Genomic DNA, 12,981 nt, shown 5'->3' on the forward strand with positions numbered 1-12,981 from the left:
TGCTGGGCTGGTGTCTCTAGACTTGAAGCAGGACCAGGGACCCGGACCTTTAAAGGGGGTGCCTAAGCCAGTTGTGCTGGTGGTTCTGCATTTCTGTATTGGGAAAACTGTGTCATAACTGATGCACAGAGATAAAAATCCTGTTCCAGGATGAAGCTCACCGCAGGAAGTAAGTCCCTCCCTCCCTCCAGCCACACAGTCCTGTCAAGTCTGAACCTAACGTAACAGCAGCAAACCAGAGAAGCAGAAGTGTGGTCTGCAGAGTCCTGGCTCCAGCCTCACAAAGCAAGCAGAGAACAGTGGGTTTGGAGCTCAGGGACAGCGGCCCAATAACTGGCATAGGAAGCAATAGGTCACAGGCTGGGAACACGGAATCGTTTCCAGACTGTCAGAAGCCCGCTTGTTTCACCTCTTCTTTGGTGATAGTGGTATTGACTTGGCAACTGTTGGCCCAGCTAGGGACTCCATTTCCCAGAATCCTTTGTAGTGGCATGGGGCCAAAGGGATGTGACGAGAATGTGGGCGTAACATGATGTGCGAGGGTTCCAGGTCGCCGTCAACTTAAGAGACAAGTCCCTTGGCCAGTCAGACTAGGAAGACACCGGACAGCAGAACAGGACTTCCTGTTTCCACAGACTTCCTTCAGAAGTCACAATGACTGCCTGATTCAGTAATGATGAATGCATTATTACTTCAACACTCTTTCTGTAAAGAACCAGGCCATATTGGGCCACTGCATTTGAGTCTCATTGTTTTTTAACCTTTCCTTTTTAAAATAATCCGTTAAAGATGGAAAGACACTTTTAGCTCGGGGGCCTCTACTGTTAATTCACACCCCTGGTTTTATCTCATTAAGGAAAGGGACCAGGCCTAGATTGTGGAGTTCTTGGTCTCCCTGCTGACCCCAGGTTACTTTGGCTCATCCATATGTCTTGTCAGGATTAACGGAGGAGCTCCTCCTTGGACAGAGGACAGTTCCCAGGAGTCTGTCTTTGCCTAGTTAGCTGGGTCACTTAAGGCAAATCACACTCTCTGATCTCAGTTAATCCCTAAAATAAAAGGGTTTAAAGACACTGGCTACTCAGCCATCTTTTACATTTAAAAGCCTGTAAGTTACAGTTTGACATATTTTAACTAGTTTACAGTCAGGATGCCCCATGCATCAGCCCCCACCCCAAGTCCCGAAATTAAGTAGCATTTTTCACAAGAATCAACACAAAACAACACTGGCAGGAAAACAAAAGCATGAACTCTGTGTGGTGAGACTTCTAAAGCAACGTAAACCAGGAGTGTGGTGGATAAAACCAGTTGGGAATATCCCAAGAGAAGAGAAAATGAGAAAAAAAAAAAAAAATTACTCAGTGCACTTGAGACTTACTATGTTATTTAGGTAAAAGTTCCCCGAGATCTTAACTAAATCAGTTAAGCCCAAGATAAACATTTGAAAACTTATGAATAATCTATCACAAGGTAAAAATTGTTCATCAAAAAGAGATGCATAAAACACGTTCTCAGAAGAGACGCTCTGCTATACAAACTATAAGCACAAACAGTATCTCAGGGCCAAGATTCAACCTGCAGAAGAAAGCGCTTTTAAAAAGTACTTGTGCACAATGGCTATGAGGGTTGCTGTTAATTAGGAAGGAATTTTATTTCCTTAGAGCAGGCCCAGTGGGGGTCTCCACTTATAATGGTTATTTATTACAAGGAATTCCAATTCTTTCTAAAGACAAAATAGCAACCTAGTATTGCCACTAATTTAAATTAACAAGTTTATTGACCAGAGCAGTATTTCCTAAAGTGTGTTCCATGTGATCACATTTACATGAAGAAAAGAGTTCTAGTCCACATCAGCACAGGAGAACCTGTGAGAGGGTCTGGAGCAAAGGGGCTTGTTACACTTGGTTTAACACACTCTTCCAACTGACCCTAGAGTTTTTTTTCCCCCCTCATTTTAAGGGAAGTCTATGAGCATCTGACCTGATTAGTGCTCCATGCTACACTGACCTGGAAAATCCCACTTATGGGGTCTGAAACCCTGCAACTATACCACTTTCCTTTCTCATGGGAAACAAACCGGAATAGCAGACTATTGGCAACACCCAGAGGATCTGTGCGCCCCTTCCTAGACCTGCCACAAGAGGCAGAGAGAGTCCCTCTCTCAAGTCTCCTGTGTTCAGAAGTCATGTCTCCTTGCTGCTGATACCTCTTTACAAGAATGAGGAGCGTGCTTTCTCCCAGGGCCCAGTGAGTAAACAAGAGAGCTGTGGCCAGGATTGGCAGAGCCCCTGAAATTGTTGTAAAGTCCCTCCCAACCCATCCTTGGAAGAGAAGCCTGTAGGTCCACAGAAACAAGATGCGAGGTGCCACTGTGGTCGCCTGCTCCAGTCCCTGGAGGCAAAATGCCAGCTCTACAACTCAGTGCCACCGGCACACACGACAGCCTCCCACAGGAGTGGGTCAATCTGAGTGCTCCCTGGGGCTGCAGTTCCAATTCTGATTGGAAATGCAGGGCTCTTTACGAAACCCCTTTCCCCACTCTGCGCCTCTGGGAGCCTTAACATTTACTTCACTGTGATCAAAAAGAACGAAAAGTACAGAACAGTCAAGAAAGAGGAGGGTGGCCTCCCTTTGCCTAGTAATCATGCTTCCCGGGTGATACCAGTGGCAAAGAATCTGCCTGCCAATACAGGAGACATAAAGAGGTATGGGTTCAATCCCTGGGTCAGGAAGATCCCCTGGAGAAGGAAATGGCAACCCACTCCAGTATTCTTGCCTGGGAAATACCATGGACAAAGGAGTCTGGTGGGCTATAGTCCATGGGGTAGCAAAGAATTGGACATGACTGAGTGAGCATACGGCAGCATAATGCAAATGGACTCTAAGAAGCACCATAATTAAGGCTGGCGTTGAGTCTCAAGAACAAGACAAAAACTTCAGTTCTGTCCAGCAACCACTGACACCCCACAGGGAATCAGCCTCTGGCGCCAAGGAGACTTCTTAGCTAATCATAATAAGAGGCTTCTCTGAATCAACCTGGGGGATTAGTAGGGGGTGTCACAGCTGGATCACCTCCCTATCCAAAGTAAACTTCCTCCATAAGGAATTTCTGCAGAACAAACCAAACCCACTTGAAAACCTTAAGAAAATGCTAAACCCCAAATAACTTTATAAACTCTGAAATTACATGGCTCAGTGAAGCACTCAGAATTTCACAAGAATCTGCCCTTCATGCCTCTGGTATACATACTTTTCATATTCATTTTAACCACATCAAGAAATCCCCTAAGAGATTCCATTTTCTCAGCAAGGGAAGTTACAAAAGAGAATTCAAAATGGACTTGTTTTTGCAAGCAAAATGAAACACTTTTATGTTTTATTCATGCAAAGTGTAAGTCCCTTCGCAGCATTACAAATTGAATTTGCTCTTGTAAATTGCTGTAAAGGAAAAAAAGAAAAAAGGAATCAAAAGCAAAACCAAGTATCTTTAAAAAAAAAAAAAAATCAGGAATACAAAGGTCCCTTCTTTCAGAGAATGAAAACTGCACTGGGGAGAAACTGAAACTTTCACTGACAGACATATTTTTAATTTACTGCTTCCAGAAGCAGCCCAGCTCAAGGGCCCCCAGCCAATGCAGGAGCTTCCTGAGGTCCTGAAAGCTAATGTGGAACCCTCCGTGTATTTCTAAATTACACTTACCTGCTAACATTGAGTAAGAACAAGAAGGGGTTTAAAAAACACAAGTAACCCAGTGCACATTTCAGAAACATAACCAAGGCAAGGTAACCTGACTTATACTGATATCATTGGGTGCAGTGGCTGCTAAGTGGGGTGCAGTGGAGGGGTGGGTAGTTCTTTCCACTCTGTAGGACAACTGAACACAGCCTCTAGAACAGCCTCTGGTCCTCTGTTACCAAATGATAAACTGTACTCAAAACCTCCCTGAGGTCTGATCCCTCCCTCACCCTCTGTTTGAAAGGAAACCATGTAATTAGCTGTCTCTTCAAGTGGATGTTGCTTTAATAAATCGAAGCTAACATGCATTAAGCATTTTCTATATCCCCATCACCCTGCCAATTACTATACATACACACAGGCATAAACATACACATGCTTTGTGGTCCTTGTTATCATCCCCATTTCACACATAAGGGAAACTGAGCTCAGGGCTTGAATAATTTTGTCCACTGGAATTTGAATCATATTTTTCACCCTGAATGGAGAGCATTTGGCCTTACTTTAAAGAACTGGGGTGACCTGAAAACCTCATTGATGAAATCCACTCACAAGCTAACCTTAAGAAAACACAACCCCATCCAGTTGGACATGCATATACTGATCTTCACCTCGGCTCCCGTCTTAAAAACAAACATGGAGGATAGGAAGGAGGGAAGGATCAAGCATCTTACACTCTTCCATCAAGGCTAAACGTTTTAAAATATGTACAGACATCATCATGTCTTTTCCTTTAATTTCAGCGCTCCAGCTCTCCCACGCAAGTGAATGACAGGTGCAGATGCATAAGCTAGCTACTTACTCCCTTCAAAGCACCTGGTACAGCTGTCACTGTTCATCACTGTTACAAAAGCTCAGAGATACAGCTGTGCTCCCAGGGAGGTTTATCCAATCAGCCATCAAAGGACACTCCACCTCTCTCTTTTGCAACCATTTCTACGTCTGGTTCCAGCAAAAATGCTTGTTCTTTGATGAATGCTTATCCATTTTCCTTTCAGGCTTAGCATTTGGAACTGAATCAAAACACTATTGAATTTGCTACTGCCCGAGGCTGGGTGAAGCCAAGGCTGAACCCCCTAGAGGACCACACAACCCAATAAACCAGAAAACCCAGGAATGGAGTCACAGGCTCGAGAGAGCCATCTCTGTCATCTGGGATTTCACCAGCTTCCGCAATGCTCTTGTCCATTTTCAACAAAGTAATAAATCATACTACAGCTCATCCCTAAATGCTAGGAGATCTTTGGGCACCTTGAGAGTTGCCAAAGATTAATTATAATTCAAGAGTTAGATGCATTTCATGCAGCCCGATTACTTAAAAAAGTATCAAATTCTGATGTCTGTGATACCTGCCACTTTATTACTTAGAACATGTACTTGAAAACCAGAACTTCCCTGTTTCCAGTCACTCTGGAGACCAAAAAGATTCACAACACATCTAAGAAGTACTTGCTGGAAATGACAAACATTCAGTAGAATTTCGAAAAATACACACTGAATGGAATGTTGGTAGGACCTGACATTTCAAATGTTAAAAATGTTCAGCCAACTTCAAACTCCAGAAGTTCCTGATGAGCATGAGTTAATGACCTAAAGCTCGTGATCAACAAGGTTCTACTGTATAGCTATATTTGATATCCTGTGATAAATCATAGTGGAAACGAATATGAAAAAGAATATATATATATACACACACGTGTAACTGAATCACTCTGCTGTATAGCAGAAATTAACATATCATTATAAATCAACCATACTTCAATAAAATAATTAAAAAAAATAAAGCTTGTGATTAGAGGCTGTTCAACCCCTCCCTTCCAACAAGCCCTCTACGAAGAAAATACCAATAGCAGAGCATCTGAAATAGCTGAGACTCTACTCTAAAACAGACTGCAGAGAAGAGGCAAAAAAAAGGTGAGAGTTCCGAGAGTCTGGATGAGCTAAGAACTTATATGGGATGGGTGGGTGGAGAAACATGCAGAACCAGAGGCAGGGTCCAGGGCTGAAAAAGGTCTGAGGGACAGAAACCGGAAACGGAAGTAGCTTGGTTTATGAGGCTGGGATAGAGATGTGCTTTCATTTTTTACATTTCTGCAGAGAGTTCACTGTCCAGTTTCATAGTCAGTGACATGCAGTAACAGCAAGGCTCCACCTTGGCACTAAGCTAAAACCGGGCCACCTGGCGCGGTGACAGAGGACACGTGGGGCACTCACCGGCCGTTGTCGCGGCCCACGCCCCACACGCGGATGCTGACGATGGGCTGAGCGTGGAGCACGCTGCGGTCCATGGGGTCCACCAGGCTCAGCGTGTCGTTCTCCAGGACCAGGTACATGTCCTTCCCCTGGGATTCAATGAGAAGACCGCTTACCTTCTGCACAAAACTATGCATCCTCAGGACATTTGTGGCTACCCAGGGATGTCGCTTCAATGATCAAAATATCGCCCCCTGGGTCTGAACTTTGTTTTTTAAGGGAGAAACATCCTCTCCTGATTAAAATATTTATAAATCCTTCATCTTCCCCTCACATGCCCAAATTCTCTCTCCTTCTCCAAATCCTCTGAAATGTGTCCCTAGCCTGCTTTCGAGCTGGCTCTTATTTTTAATTATTTACACTTTGAATCTTTACTCTAAGAAAAAAGGCTAATGGCAGGTTCCCTGGAGAATTTGGTCTCTTACTAACTCCAGGTTGGCCAGCCTCTCGTAACCCCTCTGTCCCCATTCCTTGCCTTCTGCCCAGACCCTACCAGCCATCCCTGTGATGGCCTTCCTGGACGCACAACAAGGGCTGTCTCTTCTCGGTTTGTACACCACCTCTGATCTGTGTGATTTGCCCGGTAAATAGCAGGCACAGCTGTGTGCCACTTCTCGGTGCTTCAGTAGCTAATGCTGATGTGCCTTTATGACATCTCAGATATTACAGCACACGCTTCAGGCTCCTTGGCTCGTGAATGGGCTCACTTGCCTCAGAGCTTGGTTTGTTATTATCTCCAATTAGCAGATGGGGAAACTGAGGCCTACGGGTTAAGTGACTTGCTCATGATCTGACACAGAGGCCGAGATGCCTTTAGCCACGGGGCGGGGGGGTGCTGCAATAAGACCAATACTGGGGAGGAGGAGGTTTCCAGCATCACTGTTTAGGCTCTGGTCTCCTGTCTCCCCACATATTAACGGCTCTTTGAGGGCAGGAACGCTAGCCTATCCAACTTCATTCTCCTTGCAAACCCTCAGGCATTTTAAGAAATTATTAAATGTTTGCTGTCTGATGGAAAGGCTGTGTCCACTGAAGGTCACAGTCAGCCCAGATGCTGTGGTGTGGATGCCAGGGAGGTCTATGCTTCGCTATGCGATGCTAAGTCGTTTCAGTCGTGTCCAACTCTTTGTGACCCCCTGGACTGTAGCCTGCCAGGCTCCTCTGTCCATGGGGATTCTCCAGGCAAGAATCCTGGAGTGGGTTACCATTTTCTTCTCCACCAGGATGGTCTAGCGGGGCAGAATGGTGAGGCTTCTTGGCCGATCTTCAAATTCCAAAGCAGGACAGATAAACTGCTCCTCGGTCTGGGTTTTAAGAATGATATCCCATCACAAGTTCTCAGAGTGAACATAAGCTCTGTTGCTGAGGTGGCAGACATGGGTGTTGCAATGCCTCTGCTCGTCAAGCATCTACAACTGAGATCCAGGATGATTTGAAATCTCCCGAAACGGGAAGAGAGCCACTTCCAGGCAAGAGCACTGGCAGAAAACAAAACTTGTGCAGGCTGTTGTAGAGACCCTACACAGCCTGGAGCAACAGACAGCAGGCCGCCTCAGACCTGAAGCGCCTCCCAGTGTCTCTGTTGGGAACTGCAGCTCACAAGGCTTGCTGTGGGCAGGGTTTTTTCTATGGACACGTCAAGTCACAGTCGTGTCCAGACCCTGAGTAAAGAGCTAGCTGCTAATTAACCAATCTGTAGATTAATCATGATTGAGGTGCAGGTCCTGGAGAGATTCTGTCTCCCAGCACCTCATGGAGGCTGGGTAGCTGGTGAGCAGCTAAGCAATGGTTGGCAGAGCCAGGAGAATGAGCCAAGCTATGGGGGAGGGTTGCAGTTCCCCAGCCTGTCCCCCCAGTGAAGGCCAGGCTCCCTTCTTCCCGCTTTCAGCTGAGGGCTGCCACGTGCTCAGGAGCTGCGTGATCAGAGAGTCCTGAGGAGCTGGGGCCCCGTGAGCAGGGCAGGTCCTACGGCCCCCGGGGGCCAACCAGGTGACCTGCTTTGGGATAACTGAGAGCTGACTGGGAATTTTTGGTGCCTTTTCCCTCTCTCTGTTCTTTCCCACCAGGAACTGGGTCATTAGCCGTAACCTCAAAGAAATCTGCAGCCAGACCCAGTGGGGAGTGGCCCCCAGCGTAATTTCCACCCACTGGGAGATCAAATCCACCCCGCCCCTCCCCGCCACACACACACACACACACACACACACACACAGCATTTCCTTGGGATTGATTCAGGTCCTCACAAAGGCAACAAAGCCATCTTCATCAGTCAATCCTACCAACAATCTCCGTATCACAGGACTCAACCAGGGACCACTGCCGAGTGTGGAACACCCCTGGTACCCAATAAAAACCTTCAGTGCTCCTCAGCACTGTGTCTCTCGGCTCTTGGGGCTCTGGGGTTTCATGAGGCACAGCGGGACTGCAAGCAAGTCTGACATTAATTATTTTCACCTGTAACTTACCTCTCCCCAAATGCCAACTGTATCTCGGATGTCGTTTTTGCAGTAGGAAAGCTGCCTGATGCAGTTGTTGACGGCAACACTACTCTTGCCAGGAGCGAGGTCCTCCTCTGCCATTTCCACCCACCCCAGAGAGCGCACAGCGAAACACTAGGAGAAAATCAGAGAACCGGAGATTACCTACTGGCCCCAGGTAGCCTAAGATCCTCTACAAAATGTGCATAATGTGTCTTCAATGACTATAAAGTGTTCAAGCATCTAATTTAATAATTCTCGATTGTTGAAAAATTGTGGCTATATTTCACTACTAAAAAATGTAGTAATAACTATATTCTTGCCTACTTTTCTGTGTGTGTGTTCAGTTTTTTTCTTAGAACCAATTATTAGAAGTAGAATGATAGGGCTAATGGGTTTAAACATTTGTAAGCTCTTTTTTCTAGAATCTGGCAGTATCAGTATCTTTTATCTAGTATCAGGCAGGATTTTTCAATATTAAGAACCTCAGAGGGTTCTCACAAAGAGTAACCTCTCTGAGATTTGTTACTTGTTAAGCACCTAGGAAAAGAAAATAGAAGGGAGAAGGAATTAAATACATGTTTGGCACTTGTTTCTAATAGCAATGGGGCAAAATGTATTCTCTAATATCCAGAAATGAAGGAAAACAGAGGGTGGGGGTGTGCATTCATCATAACAAATCTCAGTGTTTGTTATTAGCACCAAATCCTGAAAAGTCTACAGAATAATGAACCTGTAAGAAAACTTAGAGCACAAATTTAATTTATTCTTTTATCATTTAGAGATATTCAATTTGAGATCATACTCATCTTCTTTTTAAAAGTTCAGGTATTCAATGTTTTTTTAATGTGGAAAGTATCATATGCATGTTGTAACAAATAAAAAATCCAAAAATTTATAAAGAAGTTCATGGGACATATGAGGGCAATTTGGATACAGCATCTACCTAGCGGTTAACTGCCAGGGTTACCAGGTGGCTGGAACTGCAGTCTCCCATGGCAACCTATGATGCAGGTCTCCTCCTGAGCTGCACATCAATTGAAGGGACCACGTTCCCAGGACAGGAGGGGCAAACAAGGTGCCATACTCCTGTGGAGCCAACAGGCTGACTCTCAGCATCTTTTAAAGTTCCCATAACTGCACTTCATAACAAAATGAAGAAATGCAGCAAAGTGTCCCAGAGGGACCACATTCAGTCTAGTTTAACCTTCCTTGTGTCTCAGCCCCTATACCCAGACGGGGTGCGTCCTTCCTGAATTGTTAGTCACTTTCTCAAAAAAATATCCCACCAAAATACTGAAAACGGTAACAGAATGTGGATCCCCAGGTCCTAGAAGGGAAGGACCGAGGTACCTAGGACCCGGTGCGGACCCCATGTGGAATGGGACAGCTCCCGCACACTGATGGTGCCCATGAGGCCTCTTACAGAAATACCAAAAAGAGAAGGTCATCGCTACAAAAACCGTAAAAGCTACTCAGGACCCCGGGTCCTGGGGAAAGGTTCTGGGAGAGGTCCTCACAGTTCATGTGCGAACGTGCATCTGTTGGAGAGACACTGCCCAGGAGGAAGATGCCACAGGAGCCAGGGCTGCTCCCTCTGAGGCTCTGCTCCCTTTATCCTGAGACCAAACTACTCCCGCAAGTGGGCGTGTCAGAAATGCCGCAGGAGGACACCATAGCGCGTCTCCCCACATTTCATTAAGACCCACAACTTCTGACTGGGGTGAAATGGTACCTCATAGTGGTTTTGATTTGCATTTCTCTGATAATGAGTGATGTTGAGCATCTTTTCATGTGTTTGTTAGCCATCTGTATGTCTTCTTTGGAGAAATGTCTATTTAGTTCTTTGGCCCATTTTTTGATTGGGTCGTTTATTTTTCTGGAGTTGAGCTGTAGGAGTTGCTTGTATATTTTTGAGATTAGTTGTTTGTCAGTTGCTTCATTTGCTATTATTTTCTCCCATTCTGAAGGCTGTCTTTTCACCTTGCTAATAGTTTCCTTTGATGTGCAGAAGCTTTTAAGGTTAATTAGGTCCCATTTGTTTATTTTTGCTTTTATTTCTGATATTCTGGGAGGTGGGTCATAGAGGATCCTGCTGTGATGTATGTCGGAGAGTGTTTTGCCTATGTTCTCCTCTAGGAGTTTTATAGTTTCTGGTCTTACGTTTAGATCTTTAATCCATTTTGAGTTTATTTTTGTGTATGGTGTTAGAAAGTGGTCCAGTTTCATTCTTTTACAAGTGGTTGACCAGATTTCCCAGCACCACTTGTTAAAGAGATTGTCTTTAATCCATTGTATATTCTTGCCTCCTTTGTCAAAGATAAGGTGTCCATATGTGCGTGGATTTATCTCTGGGCTTTCTATTTTATTCCATTGATCAATATTTCTGTCTTTGTGCCAGAGTCTACAAATAATAAATGCTGGAGAGGGTGTGGAGAAAAGGGAACCCTCTTACACTGTTGGTGGGAATGCAAACTAGTACAGCCACTATGGAGAACAGTGTGGAGATTCCTTAAAAAACTGGAAATAGAACTGCCTTATGATCCAGCAATCCCACTGCTGGGCATACACACTGAGGAAACCAGAAGGGAAAGAGACACGTGTACCCCAATGTTCATCGCAGCACTGTTTATAATAGCCAGGACATGGAAGCAACCTAGATGTCCATCAGCAGATGAATGGATAAGAAAGCTGTGGTACATATACACAATGGAGTATTACTCAGCCATTAAAAAGAATACATTTGAATCAGTTCTAATGAGGTGGATGAAACTGGAGCCTATTATACAGAGTGAAGTAAGCCAGAAGGAAAAACATAAATACAGTATACTAACGCATATATATGGAATTTAGAAAGAGGGTAACAATAACCCGGTGTACGAGACAGCAAAAGAGACACTGATGTATAGAATAGTCTTATGGACTCTGTGGGAGAGGGAGAGGGTGGGAAGATTTGGGAGAATGGCAATGAAACATGTAAAATATCATGTAGGAAACGAGTTGCCAGTCCAGGTTCGATGCACAATGCTGGATGCTTGGGGCTGGTGCACTGGGACGGCCCAGAGGGATGGTATGGGGAGGGAGGAGGGAGGAGGGTTCGGGATGGGGAACACATATATACCTGTGGCAGATTCATTTTGATATTTGGCAAAACTAATACAATTATGTAAAGTTTAAAAATAAAATAAAATTAGAAAAAAAAAAAAAAAAGACCCACAACTTCAAGGGCCATGCCTTCAAGTACTCATTTTCTGCTTCCTGCAGGCGCTGTGCAGCTCAGTAACTTTTCTTTGTTGGTTCCGAACGTAGTCCCTGGTGAGTAAAATCACAACGCCACAATCTCCCTGCTTCCATCTGCCATTTTGATCTTGCTATGCACCAGCTTATAATGGAAAATCTCATCTCTTCCACCTTCACCAAATGTGTGGAGGTTTTCCAATATGCCAAAGAGCAGTTCTCAGTCACCAGCAGGGTGTCTGAAAGTTCAGCTCAATTCTGACACTAGCTACCTGGAGAAAGCATCAGATCCCACAGGTTTAGGGCTCAGCCCTACAAGACCCCCTCTCCCTCACACCCCTGCCAACTTCAGTTGCCAACTGCAAACCTGTTATCACCTGAGCTTCTAGCCAACCAGCTACAGCTTAAATGTTCTAATGGACCTTCCTCACTGGGTTCGCTTTATTCGCTAGAGTGGCCAGCAGAACGCAGAGAAACATTTTATGTACTAGATCGCTGATGCAGTTGTTTGGTCACTAAGTTGTGTCTTTGCGACGCCATGGACGGTAGCACGCCAGGCTCCTCTGTCCTCCACTATCTCCCGGAGGTTGATGATAAAAGGATACAACTCAAGGACAGCCAGAAGGAAGAGATGCACAGGATAAGGTGCAGAGGAAGTGTGCAGAGCTCTCATGCGCTTCCCAGGGACCACTCTCCCCAGCCTCCACTTGTGCACCAGCCTGGAAACTCTCTGAATCCTGTCCTCTGGGTTTTACGGAGGCTTCATTACGTGGGCATGATTGGTTAAATCACAGGCCACTGGTGACTGAACTCAATCTCCAGCTCCTCTCCCTTCCTTGGGGATGGGCATGGGACTGAAAGTTTCCAGCCCCTAGAACCCAGTGGGTTCTACTGGCAACCAGGTCCCATCCTTAGGTGAGTTCTAGAAGTCATCTGATAGGTATTTACTCATTTATTCCTCACCTCAACCCTACCAGGTTGATACTAAGTTACTGTGTCCATTTTACGGAAGAGGAAGAAGAGGGAAGCAGAGGCTGATAAACGGTGGACCCGGGTTTCCAGCCCAGGCAGTCTGACCTCTGGGCCTCTTACTGCTCTGCCCTATGCCTGAGATGTTGCTGGAGGGGCAGAGTCCGTCTGGGCTGGGCCACAAGAGGCGCAGGAACACAGTCAGCAAGGTCAGTACAGTCGAGCGTGTCTGGCCCAAGAGCATGTGTCCTCCCGCCATGTCCGATTCTTTGCAACCCTATGGCCCACAGCCCGCCAGGCTCCTCTATC

At 45.5% G+C, this 12,981-nt stretch overlaps 1 protein-coding gene across 17 annotated transcripts in view; it reads right to left on the bottom strand.

Annotated features, from left to right (window-relative positions):
- Positions 1 to 12,981, bottom strand: part of APBB2 (amyloid beta precursor protein binding family B member 2) — a 382,829-nt gene that overhangs the window by 63,102 nt on the left and 306,746 nt on the right. For 16 of the 17 annotated variants that reach the window (XM_061419976.1, XM_061419963.1, XM_061419979.1 and 13 more), the window contains 2 exons: positions 8,455 to 8,601; positions 5,951 to 6,078 (listed from right to left, as the gene is read on the bottom strand). In XM_061419976.1, the coding sequence (XP_061275960.1) occupies positions 5,951 to 6,078; positions 8,455 to 8,601 (275 nt within the window). Of the gene's footprint in view, positions 1 to 5,950; positions 6,079 to 7,194; positions 7,412 to 8,454; positions 8,602 to 12,981 lie in introns of those variants that run through there. The other variant, XM_061419981.1, reaches the window with a different exon arrangement.

This window comes from Bos javanicus, chromosome 6, assembly GCF_032452875.1.
Source record: "Bos javanicus breed banteng chromosome 6, ARS-OSU_banteng_1.0, whole genome shotgun sequence".
Lineage (NCBI taxonomy): Eukaryota > Metazoa > Chordata > Mammalia > Artiodactyla > Bovidae > Bos > Bos javanicus.